At 51.0% G+C, this 27,953-nt stretch overlaps 1 protein-coding gene across 2 annotated transcripts in view; it reads right to left on the bottom strand.

Moving 5' to 3' along the window:
• The window catches only part of ZC3H3 (zinc finger CCCH-type containing 3), an 87,799-nt gene that overhangs the window by 46,140 nt on the left and 13,706 nt on the right, over positions 1 to 27,953 (bottom strand). For both annotated transcript variants that reach the window (XM_060198272.1, XM_007515991.3), the window contains exon 4: positions 5,797 to 5,953. In XM_060198272.1, the coding sequence (XP_060054255.1) occupies positions 5,797 to 5,953 (157 nt within the window). The remainder of the gene's footprint in view (positions 1 to 5,796; positions 5,954 to 27,953) is intronic.

Raw genomic sequence — 27,953 nt, 5'->3', positions numbered from 1 at the left:
AAAGAACTGATTGTCCACAGAGAAGAGACTCAGTAAACAACTTGGGACAAGAAACTAACATGACCTCCTGGGACTTGAGGGTGCTAGGATGTCACTGATGACCAGGAAGCTGCAAAAGTAGAAGAGAGTGACTCCACTGTGTGATCTTCTAAACACATAGCAGAGCCTGTGCAAGTAAGTGAGATGGGGTCTGCACAACAGAGAGCTAGCTGGCTGGAGGGGTGCCATCTTCTGGGATGGGAGGGAAGGCTGGGGAAGGGGAGGCAGCAGCACTCTGCCCTGGGGGACCACGCTGTAGTGGCCAGTGAGGGGTGGCACATCACACACTTGTTCACAAAGGGTCCTTGCTGTAGGAGCAGGGGCATCAGCTTCATTCACAGGGCCACAGTGCACTGTCAGTGAGGTCAGGGAAAGAAGGCACCATAAGCATGGGGAGAGGGCTGGGGAAGCATATGCCAGGCATGCATATGGTGTCAACTCCAGCAACACAAACACTGAAGTGGAATGCTACTCACTCTCACATTAAAAATAATAATAGTAAAATTTAAAAAGTGAGGCCAAGAAAGTAGTGCAGTTGATAAAGCACTAGACTCTCTAGCATGCAGTCCCGAGTTAAGTCCTGACACTCAACGTGCCAGAGTGTGGTTCTGGTTCTTTTTCTATCAAGCCTCCTCTTTTGACCATTAATGATATAATGTCTTAAAAAAAACTTTTCTGTGTACTGATTCTATAACTTTTCTGTAAGTGTGGGAGTGTATCTGTATAAAAAGTTATCCCCCAAATTAAGTGCAAGGTAGAAGAGAGAAGTTCAGAGTGACTAGGAGCCCCACCTGGCCTCCTACATGCCCAGGGCCAACCTGATCAGGCTCTCTCCACACACAGGGTATCCCATGTTCATGGGCAACTCTCTGGGGAGCTGTGAGGAGTGGTCAGCAGCCTCAGGGAGCAGCCCCCATAGGTCCTGGTCTAGATCAGAAGCTGCATGGACATGAAGCAGGCCTGGGCTGGCTGTGGGGCAGACTGTGGCAGAAGCACCAACTTCCTCCAACAGGGCAGCCTCACTCAGGGCCACAAGCCACAGAGTGAGGCAGCCTGGGCCTCCTGTACCTACACACTGGTGTGATGCCCTGCCTGACCCTCCCCCCCCAGATGAAGGTACCCCCTCCTCAGGCAGTACCCAAATGCACCTAGTCTGCTACAGAGCTGGGCTGACTGTAGAGTGTGAAACAGTACTTTAGGCCCAGACTCAGCCAAGCTTCCAAAAGCAGCAGCCAAACATCTCCCTCACCTGGAGAGGTCATTTTGATTTGTAATAGACCACATTCAGGCTCTACACTGGACTGGAGGAATAGTTCACAGTAGGCAGGGCACTTGCTTTGCCACAAACTTGGTCCAGGTTAGAACCCTAACATCATAGGGGAGTGCCACAGCAGCTCTCTTTCTTTTTCCTTTTTTTTTTTTTTAAGATTTTTTAAATTACTAATTTATTTATTCCCTTTTGTTGTCCTTGTTGTTTTATTGTTGTAGTAGTTGTCGTTGTTGGATAGGACAGAGAGAAATGGAGAGAGGAGGGGAAGACAGAGAGGGGGAGAGAAAGATACTTGCAGACCTGCTTCACCACTTGTGAAGCGACTCCCCCGCAGGTGGGGAGTTGGGGGCTCAAAACAGGATCCTTACACCGGCCAGTCCTTGAACTTTGCGCCACGTGCACTTAACCCGAATCGCTACCACCTGACTCCCACAGCTCTCTTTCTATATGAATGAAAAAGCAGCCAGAGAAGGTCAAATCAATCAAACACCTCTTTTTTCTGTGGCCCACACCCACTCTGGCCGTGTCACAGCAGACAGTATAGTTGGGGGGGGGGGCATGAACATGGACCAGGTCTGGGGTGACCACGGGGTAGACACTTCAGTCAAGAGCACCAACTTCCTCCAACAGCTACACTCTGCTGGGCCCATCACAAGTTTAGGGTGGCCCTGCTCCACTGGCCTTCAGGGCAAGACTGTGGGCACTAACGTGTGGTCTAAATGCTGAGCCCAGAGGGATAGGGATGGAGGTGAGGTCTCTGGGGGGTCCTGGATCACAACCCTCCATGGGATCAGTGTCCTTAGAGTTAGACACTGGAACAACTGCTGGCCTGGTAGATGGGGACAGAGGAGGAGAAGTGCTGGAGCCTGGAAAGGGAAGTGCCAGGCACCAGCTGACACAGGAGGTGAAGATTCCCTGTGCAGAAGTGGCCAGGACCCAGCAGGGGCAGAGCTAGCCCAGCTGCTTGTTAGGGAGCCTCCTGGGGAGTGGAGGGGTGCTGCAGGATGCCACCCATCCCACACTGGATTCCTTTTTAATGAGATGTCACTTTGGAGAAGCGTTTCTGAGCCTTCAAAATCGCAGCCTGAAGCTCGTCAAAGCGCCCTGAGATTACTTAAGATTTACCGTGCAGACACAAAAATAAAATAAAATAAAATGAGGCAGGCAATGCGCCGCAGCCCCTGACAGGCCCATTTGTAGCTGGGTGCACCGTCTCCAGACTCATCTGCTAAGCACGGCGGCTTCTGTTTATTTCGCACTTTCATGTCAAATGAATTTGGAGGGAGAGAAAAAGTGACAGGCAGTTTAGGGATATAAGTCACATTTCAGCTTTAGTTCAGATTAATGAACTTGCCGACAGCGGGCGAGGGCACAGGCAAACCACAAATCTCACAGCAAAAAAAAATGAAGCTCCTGATTGGCAGGGTTCCTTAGCCCCGGGAGTACTCTAGGGGACCCTCAGCTCACCTGGGGACCCAGGATGGGTAGACTGGCTAAGCGGCAGGCACCCTGGGTCTCTGGAGAGGGTGGGGCAGCCTGCCCCCAGGGGGGCAGTGGTGGTGCCTATACCTGATCACTCCTCTGTATCACATGGCCCTAAAGCTAAGCCTCTGCTGGTCAGGGCAGCAGGGCAGAGATGGGACTTCCCTTGGCAGGCCAGAGTACTTAACCAGAGGAGCCCTGCCCCCCACTCCATCCTTCCTGGCCTGGCTTTCACTCACTCACCTAGCAAGGACAGCAGAAGCCTTGTCTGGCCTGAGCTCTGCTGGGCAGGCCCTTCTAGAGCCCACAGCTGACAGTGTCACAGTGCTGGAAGCAGGTGTCCAGAACCCCACCCCTTCTCTCCACCCAAATGGCACAGAAGGCAGATCAGTGGCAAAATCTGGCAGCTATAACTGACCCACAATTTGGCTTTACAGACATTTCTGAAGTCCCCCGCCCGCTCCACTGTCAGCAGCGCCACACTTCCTCTCCAGGCTGGGGTAGGTGGTGTGACACACGACAGGCCAAAGGTGACACAGGTGGAAATTAAGTTTCCAACTAAATCCAAGGGAAAGACTGAAGCCACCTGGGGGCAGAAATGCACCTCAGGTGCCCAGAAACAGGGCTGCCGATGGCACTGGAAGAGGTTCCCCCTCCTCAGACTTCCCAGACAGGGAACAGATGAGGTCCCTGCATTCTCTGCCCTTTCCCCAGACATCAGTAAGCAGTAAAAGGATGTCTGCCTCCCCCGTGCATCAGAACTGGGAAAGATTCCTGGGCTCAGCAGTGGGGACTGGCCCCAGCAAGCAGTGTCTGGGACATTCAGAGGTGGGACCCTGACATGGAATGAAGGATAAAATCAGAGAAGCCATCTCACCACCTCTAAGGCCAGGCCCCTCCCAAGGAGAATGGGGCATGGCTGCTCTGAAGGATACATCATCATTTGGCATAGGAAGGGCAGAGACTGGTCAAGACCACTGCCCATGGGTTCAGACATTGCTGAAACCACTCTTGCCCCTGGGGCCTGTTCCTGACAGTGTTCTATCCTCCACTCTATCCCATCTCAGACCTGAGCCAGCCATTCCAGGTGTCCAAGATTCAGGGCTCCTGTGTGACAGCTGAACAGACTGGGGGTGAACTGTTCTGGGGGAGGAGGAGGCTCCACAGAGCAGTTACCGGGAGCACAGAGAGCCTGGGCTGGGCTATGGCTCCATGCAAAGAGATGATCCTATCACTGGGGTGCCTGGGTGCCAGCACAGTATCCAAGAGAGGGAATTAGAAACCATCTGAGGGTAGTCATTTCCACACCAGGCACTATCGTCCAGTCACTGCATCAGGGCATACAAACATTCATGGCCCTCCATGCAAGGAGCCAGCTGGGGACCACCTGCCCTGGGTGGGCTGCCCCGGGGAGTAGTGGCCATGCCAGCCAGCAGTTAAACCTATGCCCATGCCCATCTAACCCCACCATGGGCCTCCACAGTATCTAATTCCCAATGACAGCCGACAGGCACACAACATTCTCAGCTCCACTGTCATCCTGTCCCCTGTCCCAGTGCTGAACCTGTTGTCACTGCCCAAGCATCTGATTCCACGTGGCTTCACGAGCTCACTTCCGCTCAGCAACCTCCCAGAGAGGCCCAGCATACTCAGCAGACCTGGGCCTAACTTGGGGTTCAGGCCCCGCCCCAGCCCACCTCAGGGAGAGGCACTAGCACCATGAGGGGGCCCATGATGCTGGCTGCGTGCACACACATCAATAAATCTGCACCTCATTCACCATGATCTGGGGCTCTTATTAAGTAAATTAATTTAAGTTAATTTAGCTCGATCATGACTCCCGATCACAGTGATTTAGTGAGGGGGAAATTGCATTAGGAAAGGCCATGCTCACCAGATAGGAGAACGGAAGAAAATTAGACCCACTTAGCACTAAGAATTAATATGGAAATAGCAGGTGTAAATTTAACCTTATCCAGAGAGTGAGAATTATCTTCATAAATTTGTAGAAATAGCCCCCAAGATGCTTATAAATCTATTTAAAACAAAAATACTACAAAAAGTACAGTAAAATTAATTTAAAATATACTTCCAGCTATTGCTTTCAGAAAAAGTCAGTGGCAGGCCGAGTTCAACATGGCCAAACAGTAAGAGCGCAGGGTGTGGGCAAGCTAGCCCCCCTCCCTACTGTCCAGAGAACGATGCCCTGGGGGCTGCCAGGCAAAAGTGTACCTATACACTTCTAGTGGCTCTGTCCAGTAGCCTATCCACTCAGGGCACAAAAGCTCCACTCCCACAACTCCTAGCAGGTGCTGTGTGCCTAGGCACCCACTGCACCTGGCTAGAAGTCCATACTATATTAAGGGGCTCTACACTGACCCCACTAAGGTGACAGCTTCAAAGGACACAGGGAGAGATCCCTTGCTACCCAGCATCACCCACCAAGCTACCACCTCTTACCCTTTAGATGAAGCCTCCCACAAGAGGAAGCCCTGACTTCTGTCCCTAATGCAGCCCTCCCACTTCTGGGCCCCAAAGCAGCCAGAGTAGGTGAAGCACCCCCACCCCACGTGCTCTCAGTCAGAAGCTATCTAGAGGAAGGCCACATCACTGGGCACAGGTCCAACCTGTGTGCACAGCACCGAGAGGACTACAGCCTCTCCTCCAATACCCAGCAATAGATACAGCAACAGCAAGCGGGCTACTGGCTTCCCCCAGGCCTCTCCCACCACAAGTCTCCCAGTGAGGGACTCCTAGGCACACACCTGGGTAGGCCCAACTGCCCGGGCATGGCTACTCCTGTCAGCTCACAGCTTGTGCACAAGCTGTGTGTCCACATCCTGCATATGTGTCTGTGTGTGTGCATGTGGCGCACACAGGCCAGCCGTGTATCTGGTGTTTAGCTGACACAGCAGGAACTGGTGAGCAGCAGAGCCAGAGTGTCTCCCCTGCTGACAGGCTGAGGCCAGCACTTCCACAGGAGAGGCCCGGCTGGGAACTCTTACCTGGACAAGGAGATGCGTCGTGTCCGCCAGGAGGGCCCAGACTGAGGGAACTGGGAGGACACGCTGAGAGGAGACACTGGAGTCTTCTTCACAATGCGGTAGCGAGTCTTGATGACTTTGCTGGTGACAGGGCTCCGTGGGGCATGAAGGTTGGACACTGTAGGGAAAACCAGACACAGGTGGTTAGCAGTGGGTATTCCTCCTGCCAGCCCAGGAGAGCAGGGGTCAGGATAGCCCCACAGGCCAACCCTCTGCAGCAGCACCAAGACCCCCAGGCTGTCTGGAGCACCCCATGGACAGAGAGCTCAGTGTAGGAGGTTCGCCTCCTTCTGGAACCCCAGGTGCCTATGCAGCTCTGTGCTCGGACACGCTGCTCTTTTCATAGCATTTTGCAAGCTGAGGTGCACCCGGGGCACTCCTTGCTGCTGAGCAGTTCACACAATTAGCAGGGATCTGTTTTGCTCGAGTTCCCTTCCACTTGATAGCTAGCAATTTCTCCACAGCTTCAAGGAATACATCTAATTGCCCGACTTTCATAATCTATAGCTCTAACTACCCAGATAATTAAAGCTAACATGGTCCAGGAATGCAGGCCTCTCAGGACTGACCAGCTAGCCCCAGAGCTCTGCTGGGGGTGGAGTGGGAGGGGGCTACAGCTACCCCAGCAGCAGGCAGGGACTCACCCAAAAAGATACCCCACCCCAAACTGACCAGGACTTCATGGCTGATCAGTGGAGAAGGCTGGGCAGAGATGAACACTGTGCACATTCACAGAAGGACTATAACCCTCAGCAGAAAGCCTGGAGCCTGGGGGCCCATGAGGGGAGGCAGGGTAGACACACTAGCACACCACCAGTCCCACAGCCCCTCTCCCCTGAGGGAATAGGCAGACTGCGTGACTATCATCTGTCCCCTACCGCCCCAAGACTGCACCTTCCCAGAACCCACAAGCCTCCAGTCACAACCACCAGGTCTGCCTGGCTACTTGCCCATAGGAACCACTGCTGTGAGGACAGTAAGGGGGACAGCAACTACTAATCACATCATGTCAGAGTCCTGAACCCAGGGCCTCCAGCCATATCCAGCCCTCCCACAGCCAGCATCTGTCCAGAGCCTCTGCCCTAAGACTCCCCCAACCCAAGGCACCCACACAGTTTCTGCCTACCTCCAAGGCCAGGATGCACCTCTAGAGTCCCCAAACCAGAGGATCTACCCTCTACTAGGCCAGTACAGATTCCACACACCCACTTGTGGGACCCAAGGAATGTGGGCACAGAGGGTATTTATTACATGGGGTCACACTGTAAAGGTGTAATGCAGGGAGAATGAGTACACACATGTCTCCCTTCAGTTATAGTCCTATTTATCTATCTCTCCTTCCTTTCCTCCCTCCAGAGGCAGTGGCTCAGAAGGAGATGGGGCAGAAGGGATGTGGAACAAAACCAAAGTGAGCCATGTGCCACAGAAGTGCCCAGCTCTGTTGAGGAGCCACAGTGAGTAGCACTGCCCCCAACACACACACACACACACACACACACATACACACACACACACACACACACACACACACACTTAGGAAGTGAAGGGGGGGGTCACTTGGCATACAGTGGTGTCAATAACTAAATGTTTGTTGAATTGAATTTTCAAGGCCTTACAAGCAAGGGAAGACCAATGAAAATCAATAATAGCTTGTTCTAACTAAGATCTCAAGGTAGGAGGATTCTTTTTGCTACTGCTCAGCTGGCCTCAGAGCCACTGAGCTTACCCTGAGAACATGCTCCTTCAGGGAGAGCCACATGCGCCCACCCCCCACAATCCCTCCTGACTTCCCAAGCTGCCCACCACCTGGGCACCTTAGACCCTCACTGCTCAAGGGAATCACTGTGCAGAGCAAGACGAAGGGTTGGGCAGTGCTGGGGCCGCCTCCACCCCTCAATGTGCTCCCAGTCCCAGCATAAGTGACCCCCTCAACTACCCTGGTTCTACACCTCAGGATTCCAGCACAGCTTTCTCCCAACCACCCCTTCCAGGAAGCCCCACCCCCATCCCCACCACCCATGAGATCAGACCCTGCCTCCCAGAAACGCAGCACCCAGGTGAGCATGAGCTCTGGATCTAGCTTCACTGCATTTTATCAGCAGCATCAGCGTCCATGACAGTCAGTCCTGTGTGGCATGAGCCCACTGCAAAAGCAGGGTTTTAACAAACTGATCTGGTGTTTCAGCTACTGGTGTCCCATTATCAATTGGGAAACATACCAAGTAAGAAGGCAACCCCCTTCTGCCAACCTTTTGTCACTTTCTGATTGCTGTCTTGCCCTCTTGGCCACATAATGAGCTGTGACTCCTCTCCTCATGACCCCTAGGCCCCAGACACAGGCAGGTGAAAGCACTCATGACAATGACTCTGGAGAGAAAACTACAGGCACTGAGCCAATGAGGGTACAGTGAGCTCTATGGGGGAAGAGGGGGCAAGTGTGGGTGACCGCCAAGGAGGCAGAGAGAGGACAGGAATACTGGGAGGGCGCTAGGCCGCCTGGACACAGGCAGAGCAGCATCCCCCCCCCCCCCCCCCGAGCATGGCCACCAGCTCCCAGCACCCCTCACTGGCAAAGGGTGTGTGTAGATAATCATGTTATTTAGATAGGATGTTGGTTTAATTCCTTTCATTACAGGCTCCCAGGGTTGTAATTTTTTTTCTCCGCATGATGTATTCCCCATGGCACGTTTCACTCAAATCAAACCCTCCGCGCCTTTATTGCCAACGATGCCCGGGCGCTGCGTTATCAGGGCCGCACACACAGCCCCGTGCGCTCCACCACTTGGAGGTCACTTCTAATGACTAATCGATCTCATTAGCTTTCCTAATTAAAAACTTTACTACCGCACTGGCGCGCACGGGCTGCAAAAACTGCTGGCGTCATGTGTGAGTGGGATATGAGCCCATCCATCAGCAGGGTCCAAGCTCAGCCACGTGGCATGCTGCCCAGTTCCCACGCTCACTGCCCTGGTCCTGGGGACAGAGCCCAGGGTGGCAGCAGGGGTGGCAGAAGTCTTGGGGCCTGTGTGGTACAAGGTCCTAGTGGTGGTGCCCACGGAAGAGTGGATGCAGAGCCCAGCAGATGATCACGCATTATATCAGGCTCCTGAGTGTTAGCTTGGCTGCTAACAACAGCAGGGGCTAAGAGGGAGTTCAGATTGTCCTGGAATTTCAAAGGGAAATAACTAAGAAGAAAATGAGCTGTTAATTTCATAATTGTTTAATGAATGAGATGAAATTCATACAAAGCAAAATGCTCCCTGAAGCCATCATCTAGGACAGTGACACTGCTCCCTATAGTCCCTCAGCAAGTGGTGAGTGTCCCTGGCATGGCTGTCCAGGATGGCCCCATCAGGAAAGGGGAGCTGAAGTGGCTCACCCCATCACCTAGGGGCTAGGGCCAGAAGGCAGCATCCATGCTTTGTCCACCTCTAGATCTCACCCAGCAACAGGCCAGATGGGACCCCCAGGAACCCAGAAACCAGAAGGCTATGGAGGTGATGCAGCAGGTGGAGAACTGGACTCACAAGCATGAGATGTTAAGTTCAATCCCTGGCACTGCATATGCCAGAGTGATGTTGTGGATGTATCACCCCCCCCCCATATATAGAGATATATTATCCTTGTTAATAAGTAAACCTCCCCTCCCTTCCCTTCTAAAAAAAAAGGCAGTAGAATTGCCCACAGCTGGGATGCCTGGTCCTGTTCTGAAAGTCCTGTGCCCTGAGGATCAGCCAGAAGTGAGAAGACAGCTGAAGGCACCAGGCAAGGGCACAGCCACCAATGTCCTCCACTCTTGTTGGAACAAGAAATCTGAGCATGGGCCAGTGACCAGTGCCTGAACATGGAGGTGCTGGAATCAGCACGCAGGCAACTGTGTCAGAACAGCAAGTCAGGAGAACTTCAGACCCTGTCGTCTGTAGGTGCCCAAGGAAACAACCCTGGCTCCAGAAGGAAGGGTGCCAGGCCACTCAGGTGAGTGAAGCCAAGGGCAGGGAGTCAGGCTTTCCATCCTTAAACAGACACAACCCAACCTTCTCCAGATATGGCCTCCTCCACTCAGTCAACAGTACCCAACATTTCTTTACACCCCGGGCCCCACCCCCTCAGCCTCTCTTGGCCATACTCATCTCTGTGCCTAAGCCCACAGCTACATCCTCACTCCAGGGCTCTGGTCTGGGCAGCCAGGCTACTCTTCCCCACACTGCCCTCCTCCCTCAGGCTGCCATGACTCTCAACACTTTCTGGGATCTGAGGGGCCTTCTTTCCAGTCTAATATGGTTTCTTTAAGCACAGACAGAGCCTCAAATGCACTATCTCACTGCTCCAAGCCACTTTCTCATTCAGACATGGAGCGACAGAGTGACAGACAGTGACAGAGAGTAACACCACAGCACTGGAGCTTCCTCTGGTACCACAGCATCTCCCATGTGGTGCTGGGCTCAAACCTGGGCTGCATGCATGGAAAGACAGGCACCTTTTCCAGTGAGCTGCCTCTCCAACTATAAGAGCAGTATTTGATGATGCACCAAACTCCATGCTAACCCAGGAGCCTGCCCGTGTCATGTTCTGTCACAACTTGGGGGGTGGGGCAGGCTTCAGGGGAGCTGGCACTAGTGCAAATAGATGGCACCGCGCTGTGCCTACAGGGAGGCATCAGGTCCCAGTAAGCCCTGGGTTGTGCGTCCCCATTCCGAATGCAAAGTCTCTTCCTGGGGCACCTCTAACCACCCATGGCTACAGAGACTAGCCCTGACCAATGCCCAGCTCCATGGTTGGTGTCCTTCATTCCAGTAGGGGGCACTAGGTGGTCTAGGGGAGCACAGCACAGCAGGACCCACAGGAAGCAGCTGGTAGTAACATCACCCCACTTGGGAGGAGGAGGGGCTTGGCAGGGGCCCAGGCGGAAGGAAGAGCAAGGCCTAGGTCCTCCCTGTCTCTGAAGAGACACCAGAGCAGAGATAAACAGGCAGCTCCAGGAGGCCTGGCTTCTCCCTGAGGAAATGGGGGTCAAGTGAAGGCTTTTGGAGACCCTAGAAGCAAGTGTCAGGCTCAAGTCACCCCTTCACCCAGACTCCATACCATAATGGGCACAGGGTGGAGCTGAGCGAGCGAGCAGGGCATGCAGACTGGGGTTATAGATGAAGGTCCCCAGAAGGTAAGGTGTGACAGGGTTCCCCAGAGAACTGGTGGAGGGAGCTGCTCAGCACACAAGCTAGGGGCCAGCTTGGGCTGTGACCCTCTCCCCACCATGGCCTTCACCTACCCCCTCAAAGAAATTTAGTGCTCGGGGGAGCATGTAGACAAGGGCCCCAGGGCACCTCCACTCCACCACAGGTAAGTTTAGGACCTGGAGGCTGGGTGCAGAGGGCTGCCAACTTTCTCTCCCCACTTGGCACACCCTTGGAAGAAGTCACAGAATCTCAGCCAGAAGGGAGACTGTGTTTGGATGGGGCCTCACTGATGCTGCCCTGTCTCCAAGGCCCTGCAGAGGTGCCTCTGAGTGTCACACAGCCTGGGGGCTGCGGGCCAGCAAAGCATGCAGTGGAGCACAGCCACGTTGGCAACAAGTCCTGGCTCTCTGTGCTCAGGGCTGAGGGCCAGGCCTGAAGCACAAGCCCTGGGTGAAGTGTTATGGCAAAGGTCCTGAATCTTGCTCACCATGAGGGTCACCAGCCTGTCCACCAAACAGTGTTCCCTGAGTCAGCTCCCTGGTGCAGGAAATGCTGAAGCCAGGGCTGCACTGGGCCTCTGAGGAGAGGTGAGCAGTTCCCCAGATGTGCACTTTTGCTAGAAACAGCCAGAAGGGAGCCAGATGGGCTGCGACTATAGAGGAGGGTCCCAGGAACATGCTCGGGGTGGGGAATGAACACCTGATACCACCAAGGTGTGGTCTCCCTAAGTTGGGGGGGGGGGGTAGATAGCAGATAGCATAATGGTTATGCAGACTCTCATAGCTGAGGCTCCAAAGTCCCAGGTTCAATCCCCTGCACTACCACAAACCAGAGCTGTGCAGTGCTCTGGTAAAAACAGAACAAAACACAAAGATACCACCCCATAGTCCCTACCCCAACCACTCTATACCTCTCCCCAACCCCTACCTGGTGCACACAGGCCCCCCTGACTGCTAGCCCCATCCCAGGGCCCATGGGTCTGTGCTGAATTAGGCTGGGCACTTCTAGATACTAGATCAAGACCCCAAGTGACTTCCTGCCCTGTGCCAGGGCCAACAGCAACAGGAATGGCATCTAGTTTTTTGGCCCCAGGGAGAGGCTTCTATGGCTGAGCTTCTATAGATAGAGGGAAGGAGAAGCTGAGGGACAAACTAACCATCTTGTCCTAGACTGACAATGCTCCCTCCCTGTTCCCTAGCCCCACCTCAGCAGGAGGCTGAGGTAAAGACTGCCCACACACACAACCCGCTGCTGTTTAGAGGGGTTCAGCCCAGGAATCCCACTGGGCTCTCCTCACAGAATGGGATACAGGCAGGTGCAGTCTTTTTTTTTTTTTTTTTTGTAGTTATTATTGTTGTTATGGATATTGTCATTGTTGGATAGGACAGAGAGAAATAGAGAGAGGAGGGGAAGACAGAGAGGGGAAGAGAAACATAGACATCTGCAGACCTGCTTCACCGCTTATGAAGCGACTCCCCTGCAGGTGGGGAGCTGGGGCCTCGAGCCGGGATCCTTACGCAGGTCCTTGTGCTTTGTGCCATGTGCACTTAACCTGCAGGTGTTACCTGCAAAGTCTAGGCAGGTAACATAGAAGGCACAGGAGAGAGGGTTCTACCCAGACAGGACACCCCTGACTGGGACCAGGACAGGTATGAACGCCCATAGGGCAGGATGAGCTTCTGGAGAAGAGAGGAGAGGAAAGAGCATGGACCCTATGGCTCAGCCCAGGGGGGCAGCCCCTTAAAATTCTGCCTTGAGGGAGTCGGGCAGTAGCGCAGCGGATTAAGCACACATGCCGTGAAGCGCAAGGACCAGTGTAAGGATCCTGGTTCGAGGCCCCGGCTTCCCCACCTGCAAGGGACTCGCTTCCCAGGTGATGAAGCAGGTCTGTAGGTGTCTATCTTCTTTCCCCCTGTCTTCCCCTCCTCTCTCCATTTCTCTCTGTTCTATCCAACAACAATGTCAATAACTACAACAATAAAACAACAATGACAACAAAAGGGAATAAATAAGTAAATAAATATTAAAAAAAAAAAAAGATTCTGCCTTGAGAGCCCTGCAGGGGACCAGCTGACCAGAAGAGAGACTGGTGCACCCATCCTGTAGCACTCTGTCTGCCAGGCTCCCTCTCACTGAACAGGGCAGTCCCAAAGCCTCCACTGCCTCATATTCCACACCAAGGAAGGCTGGACATCAGGACCTTCAGAGAGGGTGTCCTAGTGCTGGGGTTCCAGCCCAAACAAGGACATATCCCAGTCTGGGGCCCCAACCTTGTCCTGGTGTCCCCAGAAGGTGCTAGGGACCTGCGAGCAGTCCCAATGCTGACCCAGCATACATTCTCAAGTATTCTCACCCTACTCCCCACCCCCCACCGCCTCAAATGAGTTGTGTGTACCTCAACAAGCTAGGAGATGGGCTCACAGATAGGGGAGGCACCAGAGCACTCAGCACCAAGGACAGCGCAGTTCAGGGCTCACACCCACTCAGAGTGCTAAGGAGTCAGAGATCTCTGCATCAAGCAGGTGCAAGGGCCAGGGCCAATAGCAGTGTCTTAGGCCTCCTACCTGGACGCTAGTACAGAAAGAAGCCAGGGCCATCAGAAAGGGAATGGCCCAGGCTGAGCATAGGTAGGACTATTCCACCTCCACATTGGACCCTGTGGTCAGTGGGTCAGCTGCACAGTGTCACGGGGCAGCCAGGGGCCATGGGTGATGGGTGGCAATGAAAGATACTTTCCACTGCTCATGCTAGACTGAGCCCTGTGGGTGGCTAATAAGCCAGGGCAGCACTAGAGGGGGAGCCCCACTGTGTTGCAATGATGAGACAGAAGTAGGTTCTTCAGGGGCTTGGTCCCTGTATCTCCTCCACCTTGGTCTCTATATCTCCCCCACCTTTGGGACCCCCTATTATTTGAAGGGGAGGAGCAGAAAGGGCTAAAAGGTCCTGGTGGAACTACCTCCCCATCAGAGGCAGGGGAGTCTCTGTCCCTTCATGCCTGCCACATGGCACCCAGAGTGAATAGCAAATGGCAAGTACAGATGCCCAATGCACAGATGGGCAGACTGAGATCCAGAGGAGGAAAGCACCTTGCCCAGGAGAATCTGGGCCCAAGGCTCTCTCACAAAGGATAGTATCCCAGAAGACAGGACAGGAACCCAGACTCTACACCCAAAGCCCCCCACCTGCACAAACAGGGGAGCTGTTCTGTGTTCTCGCTCCAGCACCCCAGGCCCAAAAGTGCAGAGAGAAGGCAGGTGATGAGGCATGGACTTCTATTGGCCCAGATCAACCACACTCCACCTCCTACCCCACCTCCCAATGCAGAGATGGGTATTCACACAGCTCGATGGCAGCAGGCAGGAAGCGCGGCAGGAGCTGCCAAAAACAGCTTTAACAAGCTACAATGGGATGACTGGAATCAGAGTATGAATTTTTATGAGTCTAATAAATCACTCCACTTTTCCAAGCTGATGGTTCCCACACCTCCAACGCTGGGGTAGCCTGGCCATGGCCCCCCAGCTCAGCACATGGCTCTGCCAGTGATCAGCGCCTGCAAGCGAGACCATCTGCAGTGCAGGCCTATGGAATCAGTGCTGGCAGGCCCCCTGGAACTGGCCCTCTGCTCATTCCCTCCCCCCATTCCCGGCTACCCAGAGCCCTCAGCAAGACTATGGCGGGCAGTGCAGGCAAGGTCCTGAAGAGAAGTGTCTGATGGATGTCCAGGCCCAGCCCAAGGGCTGTCCTAAAGCCATTCAGGAAGACAGGAGTCTTTGCCACACCACCAAGGCCAGATGCCCTGACCAGCAAGCTCCACCCAGGGCTCACCGTGGGAACAGACTTGGGGGTTTGGCAGCATGTTTCCGGAGGCTTGTCATATCCCCCGGCGGACGATACATCAGACAGCACTGCAGCCTGACAGTGTGGGCAGCTCAGTGATGACAAACAGCCGTTATCAGCCGCCTGTCCCCTGCGGCCTGTTCTTTGCTGTCCCGCACTACCTGGTGTTTAATGACAACACTGTCAGCTCGCCACGCAGTGCCGACACCACCGCCGACTGTCAGGGCCCTATTAGAGGTAAGATTGAGACCCTACTCTTCTCAAACTCACTCAAGCAACACCAGCCGCGGGTTCCTATAATTATTGTGCAGAGCCATCGATCGCGTGCTGACACCTGACCCGTCTGTGTGAAATGGGAGCAGTTTGCTCCATGACAGTCACTATAGATTATGGGGGTGGGGCTCACGTCCGGGGGTGGGGCTCTCCTCCCCTCCTAAACACTGCCCCACAGGCAGAAAGCAGCCTCCTACAGCCCCACCCAGAAGCAGGAGAGTGCAGGAAGAGCAGCGGGGTGACAGCACAATGGCAGCTAAGGAGGTGGGGGGAGTGGAAAAAACAGACACACCCTGGGCCACACATTCCCTTCCTCCTTCTCCAAAAGAAAGCATGGGCCAGTGGCTGGGCTGGGGTTCTCCCCACCACACTACTCCAGCACCTAGTCTGACCTCAGCTGGGACAGATGTCTGGTCCTTGTCATTTCAAATTTGCCATTTGCATAGAATAAAAGTCAAACTTACTTCAGACTCACAGCCGGGCAGGCCCAGGACCCTATAAGCATGGTGGATGCTGTGTCTGAAGCACCGTGTGCAGTGTGCAGATATGGTGGCTAAGGCCACCACACAAGTATGTGAGACATGCCCCAGGCCAACACAGCAGGATTAGTCCCAGGCTCAAGCCTATACCTTCCTGCAGCCATAGGCCATGGGACTCTAGCCTCTGTTTTTGGTGGCCTAAAGCCCTGCTACTTCCTGCATGGAACTAAGTGATCAAAGACACAGAATGTTTCAAAAGAGAACAGTGGAAATGAAAAACTTTAAAAACACAACAGTGGGGTCTGGGGAGATAGCATAATAATTATATAAAGTTTTTAATGCCAGAGGCAAAAAAAAAAAAAGGGCCCAGGTACAATCCCCTTACTACCATAAGCCAGAGCTGAGCAGTGCTCTGGTTAAAAAATAAAATAATTGAATAATGATAAATAATAAAATAAAAGCACAGGAACTGGTGAAATAGCTGACTTGAAAGGTGTACTGTTTTGTCATGTGCCCAAACAAGGTACAAGCCTGGCCTCCATGGCAATGAAGAAAACTTCAGTGCTGTGGTCTCTCTCTTTCTTTCATACTCTACCTAAAAAATAAAAAATATTAATGACTGTTTATTATTATTATAGCACAGCAGACTACCAGAGAGGTCAGAGAAGAAACTGGTGCTCCAGACTGGGCCAGCAAGCTGACGGAAGCACGACCTGTGGTACCAACACCAGCACATCCCCATACACGTTCCCTCAGTCACTCATTCCAGATACGCATGACAAGCCTACTCTGAACACCTTCTCCTCGTGCTCATGCCCTTCCACCCACCAAAGTTCCAGGGCTACGGGCCAGCACCAAAAGCACATGTCCTGCCCAGCCCCAAGGGACACCTGACACCTCAATCCTACCTGTCTGAAGTTGACTGCTCTCTACTCGCGCTGCTGCAGGTCTCTCTGTGAAACAGGGTGCAGCTGCCCAAGGAAAGGAAGTCAAATGGCCTTCGCCATGTGGGATTTATACCATGGTCGATCCTCCATCCTACACACCTCCACCCAGGTGGAGGGCACCCAAACAAGTGTCAAGGTCAGGGCACAGAACTGCCAGAGCCAACCACCCTGCTCTCGTGATCTATTTCCTCGGAGTCAGGACCAGAGAGCTCCCAAAGGCCTGCAGATGATGCTGTGTAAGAAGTGACAGGGACCACCTCAAATTCTAGGCTGCCTGGGCTCTCTCACCTCCCATGGGACACTGAAGGGGCAGTGAGCAAGCCTTAGAGAAGAGTCCCCAAGAGTGTCCCTGGGTCTCAGTGGCAGCAGTGACTTGGGCAGGGTCAGGGCCAGGCAGCAAGGCAGCTGGAGATAGAGGGGAGCCACACCTTTGGGAAGATTCTGGCTCCCGGCACAGCTCTAAGAAGGCAACCACTGGCCATGCCTGGAAGACTATACGTGAATGGATACAGCACAGCAGTGAGGGCCTCCCACACTCAGACCCTGAAGACCGGAGGCTTGGGGCCCAGGGCCACCACTGGCTATGGCTGGAGGGGCTCTAGTGGCACAAACTCAGCCATCAGCCCACCCTGTCCCTCAGGTCCTCCAGTCTAGCACAGTGCCTGGTTCAGGTGACGCACCCAAGCACACAGCAGCAGACAGGTCCCCTGGGCTGTGGAGTCTGCAGAGAGGGGGGATAGGGAGAGACAGAGAGGTCACCTGGGACAAGAGAAGGCAGGGGCAGGGAGAGAGGAAGGAGGGAGGTGGAGGTGGGAGAAGAAGAGGAAGGGTGAAAAGTGAGGAGCAGAGGAGCAGCAGGGTCTGAGGGCACCAGACCAGGCTGGGAAGGGAGTGGCCAGAGGACAAGGGCTTCAGGAGTAGCTGTCTCATAGACAGGGGCAGGGACAGGTAGAAACACAGAGATGCTGTCCCCAAACAGGCACCAACAGCTGCAACCACAAGCCCTCATGGGAACCCTTGGTCTCCTGGTAGGGGTGGGGACCTGCCACCATATGTGCACAGTCTAAGGAGCAAGTCCTGATAGTCCCCAATAAGGAAGAGGGTAGGGCGATACCAAGAGAGGTACAGACCCTGGTTTCCCTGTTGTTGTCATCTCTCCTCCCTGCTGGGCTTCCACCTGCCCCGCAGTCTCAGGGTGACCAGGGAGCAGTTCCCAGGAGACAGTCGGGGACTAGGGGGTCATCCAGAAGTCCAGCATAGGACTCCCCCAGACTCTGCAGGGGAGCTTGGGTTCTTCCACAGTGCCCCTGGGTGACCCTCTCATCTTCCACAGACACCATGAGGGAAGCCCCCTCCTGCCGGACTCCAAGAAGACCCCCATGTGAGAGACCAGGCAGCTGATGCATGGCAAACACTACCACCTAGGACAAGCTGGGTCTGGGGCGTCACCCCTACCCCCAGATCTCTCTATGCCCTTATCATCAGGAACCAGGATCCTGTTGTCACTCACCAAGCTGCAATGGACTGTCATGTTTAACCCTATGCTGTTCCCTACAGTTACAGGGTCACCTCTACATCACCAGATCACAGGGGACAAGAGAGGAGTAGGAAGTGGGGGCAAAGTTCTCCACTGAGGCTGCCAAGAGCTTCTGGGGTGAGGGGAGGTTCTTAATAGTTTTTTGGTTTTAAGTGATTTAATATTAGTTTACAAAATTACGAGATAACAGAGGTACAATTCTACACCATTCCCACCACTAGAGTTCTGTGTCCCCAGTCCCTCCATTGGAAACTGCAGTGGCTCTCCCAAGGTGACAGATATAGGTTGAGTATTATTTCTATGATGATCTATGTATCTATCTATATTTTTGCCCATTTTTTCTATGGTGCTGCTTTCTCTTCCTTTCTTTTTTTTTTTCTTTTGCCTTCAGGGTTATCACTGGGGGACTATGAATCCACTGCTCCTAGCGGACATCTTTTTTTTTTCTCCCATTGTGTTGCTGTTGTTGGACAGGACAGAGAAATTGAGAGAGGAGGGAAAGACAGCAAGGGGGAGAGAAAGATAGATACCTGCAGACTTGCTTCACTGCTTGCAAAGCAACCCCCCTGCAGGTGGGGAGCCAGGGGCTTGAACCAGGATCCTTGCTCCGTCCTTGCACTTCATACTATGTGTGGTTAACCCAGTGTGCTACCACCTGGCCCCCTTCTCTTCCTTTCTGTCACACCTACACCTATTACTATTTCTGAGTGTCTTTTTTTCCTTCTCTCTCCACATCCTGATAGAACTGGGTTTCAGAGCCCTCTGGTCATCTTCCCCTAGCATTTTTCTTCCTCTCTTGATAGCCTCTCCTCGAGGTACCCTGGGCAGGCCCAAGAGGGGACCAGGCGCCTACAGCATAGCCAGGCGTTCAGCTCTGAGCTGTGACTGAGATCCTCACTCAAGAGGCAGGCCTTCCCTTGGGAGCACAGCTTACCCTGAGACATCAGGCATGGGGCCTAGTTTCAGCAGTCATTAGTACTCAGGACACTACAGCCCCCTTCACAGAGACAGCAGCAATGCCACTCAGAGCCTTGACTGGTAGTCCTTTCCCCTCTGCCTCACTAGACACTCAAGTCGCCTGTCCCAGGTCCCTGACAGCCACCACAGCCAGATCTTCACTCTCTACACTCACCTCTGGGGGCCCAGGATGTCAGAGGTGCTAATAGAGGGTACAGGCCTAGCCAGAGGGAAAGGGCTTCTGACTCCCCCACTCCCCACCAGGTGGCACACCGTGGCATTTCCCACACTCAGCATCCACATGCCTCTCCTGCGTCCCCCTCCCTGCATGACTCAGAGCCAGGGGACTCTCAGCCTAGAAGCAAGCCACTCACAGCACCTGGCCCAGAAAGCAGACTGCAGTCAGGCGTCAATGCACATTTCTTCAGGGTGGTGGGTGGCTTTTCGAAGGGCTGAGGGACCCCTGCTGCCAGCTGCCACCATGCCTTACCCAAGCCACCTCCTCAGAAGTGTGCAGTGGCTGCTGTGGCACATGGTGTTGTGGGCTACTGCATCCAGCAGTGGAGGCCAAGTCCCTGAGCACTCAGAGCTGCCACCGCTGACTCGCTCTGCTGCTGTTAAGAGGATAGTTAGGAGGGGCTGCCTGTGCCCAGCAGGGCCGCCAATGCTGGGAGTCCCCGTGGGAAGGAAATGAAGCAAGGATGCTCACAGTCCTTGGCACAGCACCACCACACTAGTGCATGCTAGGAGCAGGGGTGGCAGAGAATAGCCCTGGGGCCCTGCCCTCCGAAGGGAGCCTCTCTATCCATGCAAGTGGGGGCCCCAGGGCAAAGCGGTCCCTGTCCTCAAATGACCAGAGACTGGATGGATGGGACATCCCTCAACTCCCTTCTCAAAGTCCTCAAATTTCAATGAGCTGGGAAGGGCAGAATGCCAGGAACAAGAGTCCCAGATAGCCAGGTGCTCAGCCTGTGGATGCCCAGAACATATCCCAGAAGGGGTCTGGGGGGCAGGACCAGAGTTGCCCCTGACTCCCCCAACAGTGCAGCTGTTGGGGACAGGACTGGGTCAAGGTCAGGCAAAGATAGACAGGTCTGGACAGAGTCCAGAGGAGAGAACTGGGCCCAGAACTCATTTGGGGGAGGTGGGACTCAGCCCCTAGAGGTGAGGACAGAATGTGTAAAGCAGCAACACACAGTGTTCACCAGCCTCCTGAGCCAACCTTGTCCTGACGCCGTCCTGGACAAGTGGCAATAGGGCAGTGTGTCACTCTGCTAGGCTGGGTCTCAGCAAAGTCTCCTGCAGTTCCCTGGGCTAGAAACACCATGGGAGCCCAGACCCAGGGCTTATCTCTGAGGCCAGGGCTCCTTCCTGGCAGGCCCAGCAGACAGATACTCAGGCAGAACAACAAATGATTGATTTAATGATTAGGAGTTTCTGGATTTATGGTCCTTGTGTACAGCTATAGATTTCCATTGCAAATTACATCAATTCTATGCATTTAGACCAAATCCTCAAATTGGAAGTCTGCCTGTGCAAGCACCAAGAACTCCAGGTCATGCAGTGGCTATACAGGGCCTAGGATCCTGGTTCCCTCATGGTCCCCAGTGTATGCTCCCCAGACCCTGGCAAAGGTGAACAGCTTCCACAGGGAGTCAAGTTAACAGTTATTATCAATGGTCTTAAAGAAGCCACTGCCAATTCCCACAGATAGTACAAAGCAGGCAGTGCCAGGGACAAGTGCATTTCCAGCCTTAAACTACCTCCCACAGCTGAGCAGGAGCAAGCCTTCAGCAGAGGGAGATGAAGCTCTACCCCCTCCGCAGAAAGCACACAGAGAAGTCAGGATCCTAATTAGGAAGTCCTTGGATTCCTCCACAGATTCTATGGGGCTTGACCTCCTCCATCACTGGCCATTTCCATCAAGAACTTCATCATATGCCCTTTTGTGGTCTCTCCAGGATCTTACCCTCACTATAAACTAGCAACAGTAAAGACTGCTTACCATCCAAAGGGAGGCTAGTCCTGGAATGAGTGCAGCATAGAATGTTCTCAGCTGTGACTATGAACTAAACTCAGTCTGACAAGGACTCGGATATAATACAGGCTCCTGTGCTAAATATGAATATATATGGGCTCAGGGCTGGGTGGTGGCATAGCTGGTTGAGTGCACATGTTACAGTGCTCAAGGACCCAGGTTTGAGCCTCTGGTTTGCACTTGTAGGGGGAAAGCTTTGCAAGCAGTGAAGCAGGATTGTAAGTGTCTCACTGTTTCTCTCCCTCTATCACCCCCTTCCCTCTCGATTTCTAACTGTTTCTATTCAATAAATAAAATAAAGATGATTTTTAAAAAGTGAATACATATGAGCTCCAGGTCAGATTGATGTGGTAAACAGTCAATTGTAATGAGAACACTTAACCAGATAAACCATCGCCTGGCCCCACAGTCAATTGTAATTATATATTTTCTTCAAGTTTGAGAGCTACTCTGCCCTAATCCGTCTTCATAGTTCTATTCTCAACTTTGAGACCATCTTCCCAGAAAATATTTCTAGTCCACCTACATGTTAGTTATCAAGCTCAAGCAAAGATTACTGAAATCATGGGTCCCTAGGAGCATACCTAAAATAGACTTCCTAGCCTCTTTCCACCCTAAGGGTCTCTATTCTCATATGCTCTATTCCTACTTTTGAGTTCCTGTTTATCAAATATTTTGTTGTTTTATAACTTACTGACTTTCAGCCACCAAGTTGCAGATGCTACTATAAGTCCATCCTGAACCCCGTGGGCAGACAATCTCATCAGTGTTTCCCAGAACCTCACCTCTTTACCCCACTGTGGAAAGACAGAAACAAGCTGGGGGTACGGATCCACCTGCCAATGCCCATGTCCAGCAGAGAAGCAATTACAGAAGCCAGAACTCCCACCTGCTACACCCCAAAAAGAATGTTGGCCCATACTCCTAAAGGGGTAAGTGATAGGGGAAGTAAACCAGTGATAGGGGAAGTAAATGGGGGCTCTGTACCCCCATTCCACCAGGACCCAAAGCATTTGTCATCAGGAATCTAGTTTATATACCATCAATAAAAGGGAAATGAATCTGGAAAACACCAGAGGAAGCCAGACATGGTTTCACTTATGAGAGAGAAGAAAAAAGAAAAGACACTTGGAAGTAGTAATGGGTGTAGGGGTGACCTAGAAAGGATGTGAAGGAAGGACTGTAGTAAAAATGTGCAAAATAAATAAATAAATATAAATAGATTTGTAGTGGTCCGGGAGGTGGCATAGTGGATAAAGCATTGGACTCTCAAGCATAAGGTCTTGAGTTCGACCCCAGCAGCACATGTACCAGATGATGTCTGGTTCTTTCTCTCTCTACTCCTATCTTTCTCACTGATAGATAAATAAAATCTTTTTAAAAAATAGATTTATAGAGGTAAAGAGTGATAGATATAAAGTCAACTCAGTGGTCCGGGAGGTGGTACAGTGGATAAAGCATTGGATTCTCAACCATGAGGTCTTGAGTTCGACCCCAGCAGCACATGTACCAGAGTGATGTCTGGTTCTTTCTCTCCTCCTATCTTTCTCATGAATAAATAAATTCTTTTAAAAAAAAAAATAAATAAAAAATAAAGTCAACTCATATCTGTGACCTTGGGAGAATTAATGCAGTTTCCAATGGAGAGGACACAGAACTGGGGTGGTAGGAATGGTGTGAACTAGGCCCATGCTATCTTATAATCTTATAAATCAATATTAAATAATCCCTAATAAAAATTATTTTTAAAAGAGAGAGAGAATAGTCTGGGAAGTGGCGCAGTAGATAAAGCATTGGATTCTCAAGCATTAGGTCCTGAATTCAATCCCTGGCAGCACATGTACCAGAGTGATGTCTGGTACTTTCTCTCTCTCCTAGCTTTCTCATTAATAAATAAAACCTTAAAAAAAAAAAAAAGGAGGGAGCCAGGTGTTGGATATGGAAGCCAGGTTGTGGCGCAGCAGGTTAAGCGCATGTGACCCCTCTGCTACCTTGCAAGAAGAGCAGTGGAGGTGGGAGAAGGGGGCTCTTGAGAGGCTCTGTGTCCCTAAACCCAGCAGCAACACTGTCCTACCAAGAGCTGCTTAATCCCACTAGGCCCTGGTGTTGTGGAGTAGGGGGTGGTCTTCTACCTTCTACTCTGCTCCAGCTGAGCCCACCTGGGCACCCCATGAACCCACCCCACGGTCCACAGGAACAGAGACCCACCCTGGAGGCTATGCTTGGTCTGGTCCCGAGGGGCCTACTCAAGCCTCACTCTGGCCACTCTCCACACCACCCTAGCCACTTGGCTGGCAAGCCTGCCTGCTGGAAGCCACCCCAGTTATTACCACAGCCTCACATACAACCTTGTCACTCAACACACAACAACCAAGTACATGGAAAAACCATGTGTGACCCCCAAGAGAGGAAAAGACCTGTCAAACGGAGTGATTTAGGGACCAGGCCATCTGGTCTTTAAAATGATGAATTGTTCAAGGACAAAAAAATAATAATAAATTTCTGCAGAGACTTTGAAAATACTTAAGAGACTGGTGAGGAGCCAAAAATGATATACTCAGTTGAGGACACACATTATCATGTGCAAGGAACCAGGTGGAAGCCTCTACCCTTCTCACAGAGGGGAGCTCCATGAATAGTGAACCAGTGCTGCATGTGTCTCTCTGTCTTTCTCTCTCTCTTTTTGCCATTAGGGTTATCGCTGGGGTTCGGTACCAGCACTACAAATCTACCATTCCAGTGGCCATTTTTTCAATTTTTTTCTCCATTTTATTTGATAGGACAGAAAGAAATTGAGAGGAGGGGGTGCAAAGGGGGAGAGAGAAGATAGATATCTGCAGACCTGTTTCATCACTTGTGAAGCATCTACCCTGCAAGTGGGGAGCAGAGGCTTGAACCTGGGTCCTTGTACACAGTACTACGTGCTTTTAACCAGGTGTGCCACGGCCCAGCCTGTCTTTCCCTCTTTATTTCCTCCTCCCTTTTCAATTGATCTCTGTCCTATAAAAAGAAAGAGAGAAAGAAAGAAAGAGGGAGGGAGGGAGGGAGGGAGGGAGGGAGGGAGGAAGGAAGGAAGGAAGGAAGGAAGGAAGGAAGGAAGGAAGGAGGGAGAACCTATCCACTAGGAGCAGTGGATTAGTCATGCAGACACTGAGACTCAGCAATAACCCTGATGGCAAAGAGAGAGAAGGAGAAGGAATAGGGACTTTCAGGATAGAAAAATACCTGAAACAAAGGCCTAAGCAGTTGGGGTCAGAAACAGATTTCACAAAGATGAACAAACAAGTACAGCCAAGAGGACAAAAATGTATGGTATCTCTCCTCTTATTCTGTCTCTCTTTTACCTTCTCCCAGAAAATAATAATAATAATAATCCATCAGTTGTAGAAATGTGCACAGAACCCTAGAGATAATCCTGTCAGCAGGGTGGAGGAGGAGGAGAAGAAAAAGTAGTAGTAGTAGTTAAATCTTCAGGTGAAGCTAAGTAAAAGCTGGCAATAATAAATGTTTTGGGAAGGCATGTGGAGAATGAAAATTAAATGAGTTAGATCAGGGGTAGGGAATCTTTTTCTCTGCCAAGGGTCATTTGGATATTTATAATATCATTATCAGGCCATGCAAAATTATCAACTTAAAAATCAGCACTTAGGGAGTTGGGCAGTAACACAGAAGGTTAAGCACACATGGCGCAAAGCACAAGGACCAGCATCAGGATCCCAGTTCGAGCCCCCGGCTCCCCACTTGCAGAGGAGTCGCTTCACAAGCAGTGAAGCAGGTCTGCAGGTATCTATCTCTCTCCCCGTCTTCCCCTCCTCTCTCTATTTCTCTCTGTCCGATCCAACAATGATGACATCAATAACAACAATAACTACCACAATCAATAACAACAATAATAACTACAACAATAAAACAACAAGGAATTTTTTTTTTTAATTAGTACTTAGTGTTGCTATGGAAAACGTTTCTAAATTTATTAAATTCTGAACTGTGCTTGTGGTTGCCTTGGCAGGTCCAGACCACATGATTACATGGTCCACGGGCTGGACATTCCCCACTCTGAATTAGATGGACCATGAAAAGGGATGCTATCACGTTTGTAAGAGTGCCTGGGAGGTGAGCACTGTGAACTTCTAAAACTCCTCAATGAGAAGTCAAGAATACACATTATTATAGGCCTGGGAGATAGCTTACCTTCCCAAGTTTGAGGGTCTGGGTTCGAGCTCTGATACCATGTGGCAGCACCATGGGTGCCACCAGAGAGGTCCATGGATGGTGGAAGCAGTGCTGTGGTGTCTCTCATCTTTCTCCTTTCTCTCATTTACTTCCAGAGAGAGAGAGAGAGAGAGAGAGAGAGAGAGAGAGAAAGTGCATAAATAGAAAACAGATCCAGGAAGTTTTTCAGTGGTGTTTCAAATGCACAGGGCCCTGAGTTCATCCCTAGACACTGCATTAAATCAAACAAAATGCACATAACCACTAGAGAAATTACCAAAAAAGAGTAAATAAATAAAATTGGTTCCAGGACCCCTGCAGACACCCAGAATGTGGTGCTGAAGGCCTGACAAGAGATGGGCATAAGTGCATGTACCCCTCTGTATACTTTAAATTACACCTAGGGTACTGCTATTGCTGCTGGGGGATGGGGAAAGCTCAGAGGGTAGCAGGAGTCCCCAGGATTAATTCCCAGCACCCCTACATGTTTCCTTCTCCCTTATAAATTAAATTCTTTACAAACACTTAGATTACCACCAAGTAGAATGTAAGTACAGTGTAAGTGCTACATAAGTAATTGCTATACTACATTATTTAGAGAATGATGACAAGGAAGAAACGTCTGCACTTGTTCAGGAAAGATGCAACTGCCATCAGTCTAGCTGCACAGCATGGATTTTCCATCCACAGATGAAGACACACAGGGCTGACTACATAACAGGTTAAATGAGGAGCAAATGGAGTAAGATGCTCCAGAGAAAGAAAGAATGGATGGAGCAAAGAAAAGTATATGGTAAGAAGATAGATTTTTGTTGCTGCTGCTGTTGTTGCCAGGACTTCACTGCTCTGGGCTGACTTTTTTCTTTCTGGGGGGAGAAGGTGGGAGGTAGAGAGGAACACCACAGCAAGGAAGCTTCCCTGAGTCTAATAGGAGCCAGGCTTAATCCTGCTTGTGTTTTACAAAACAGAAAGCAGGCACCCTCCCAGGTGAGCTATATCGCCATGCCAGTCCAGATAATAGATTAAAACCCAAATAAACTCCTAATTACATTAAAAGTAAACAATTTTTTAAAGAAAACAACTTAGAGGACTTGGTGGTAGCAAAGCGGGTTAAGCACACATGGCGCAAAGCACAAGGACAGGGCTAAGGATCCTAGTTCGAGCCCCCGGCTCCCCAACTTCAGGGGAGTCGCTTCACAGGCAGTGAAGCAGGTCTGCAGGTATCTGTCTTTCTCTCCCCGTCTTCCCCTCCTCTCTCCATTTCTCTCTGTCCTATCCAACAATGACGACATCAACAACAATAACTACAACAACGATAAAAACAACAAGGGCAACAAAAAGGAAATAAATAAATATTTTTTAAAAACAATTTAGGACAATACTTTTCTAAACCAATAATTTGCTATACACTGTATACAAAAATAATCTAAACAGCCCTACCCCACTGTGGAAAGACAGAAACAAGCTGGGGGTACGGATCAATCTGCCAACGCCCATGTCAAGCAGAGAAGCAATTACAGAAGCCAGAACTCCCACCTGCTCCACCCCAAAAAGAATGTTGGCCCATACTCCTAAAGGGGTAAGTGATAGGGGAAGTAAACCAGAGGGCTCTGTACCCCCATTCCACCAGGACCCAAAGCATTTGTCATCAGGAATCTTGTTTATATACCATCAATGAAAGGGAAATGAATCTGGAAAACACCAGAGGAAGCCAGACATAGTTTTGCTTATCTGAGAAAGAAGAGGGAAAAAAAAAAAAAAAGACACCTGGAAGTAATAATACTTATAAAAAGGTGTAGGGGTAAACTAAAAGGAAGTGAAGGCAGGACCATTGGAAAACTGGGGGAGATATATATATATATTAGAATCAGCCCAGATTGGTGACCCTGGGAGAAATACAGCAATTTCCCATGGAGAAGATGGGACACAGAACTCTAATGGTAGGAACTGTATGAAATTATACCCCTATTATCTTACAATTTTGTAAATCAATATTAAATTTCTAATAAAAAATAAAAATAAATAAACAGAATGAAATACCAAAATAATAATAATCTAAACATACTTAAGATAGGCTGAAAGTTCATTCATGTATTTGTAGTCACTACATATGCTATTTGTATTTATCTTCAGTAGATGTGCATGTACACATATACACTCTGGTTTCTCTTCAAACAGCAGAAATCTTTCACTTTTTACATATAAACAGTAACAGAAGAGTCTCAGAAGCTCCACTAGTATCAGAGAAAGTAGACTTGAAGGCAAGAAGCATTACTGGAGAGAGAGAAAAGGACATTTCATAACATTAAAAGATTCAATCACCAGGGAGATATAAAGTCTAAATTGGTTTGCACTCAGTAAAACGACCTCAAAATATTAAATGCAGAAGGGGCAAGTAGAGAAATGAACAAATTCACAAGCATAATAGAACATTTTAAAGCATTTCTCCATAACTGAGAAAAACAGTGGCCTGGTCCCCCCAGACCTTAGTAAGTACCAACAAGAGCTAGGCATTAAAAAAAAAAAAAAAGCTGAGCATAATGGAGGTCATGAATTTATAGGACCCTCCCCACTTTCACCCAATGGTCGGCCCCTGGCCCTGCTCACTGCATGGGTGCTGTGCACAGCTGAGTGTCCAAGGGAACCCTTACCCACAGACATGCA

The sequence above is a fragment of the Erinaceus europaeus genome, chromosome 1 (genome assembly GCF_950295315.1).
Source record: "Erinaceus europaeus chromosome 1, mEriEur2.1, whole genome shotgun sequence".
NCBI classification, from domain to species: domain Eukaryota; kingdom Metazoa; phylum Chordata; class Mammalia; order Eulipotyphla; family Erinaceidae; genus Erinaceus; species Erinaceus europaeus.
The sequence above is the reverse complement of the archived record's forward strand: the minus strand, read 5'-3'. Positions and strand labels throughout refer to the sequence as shown.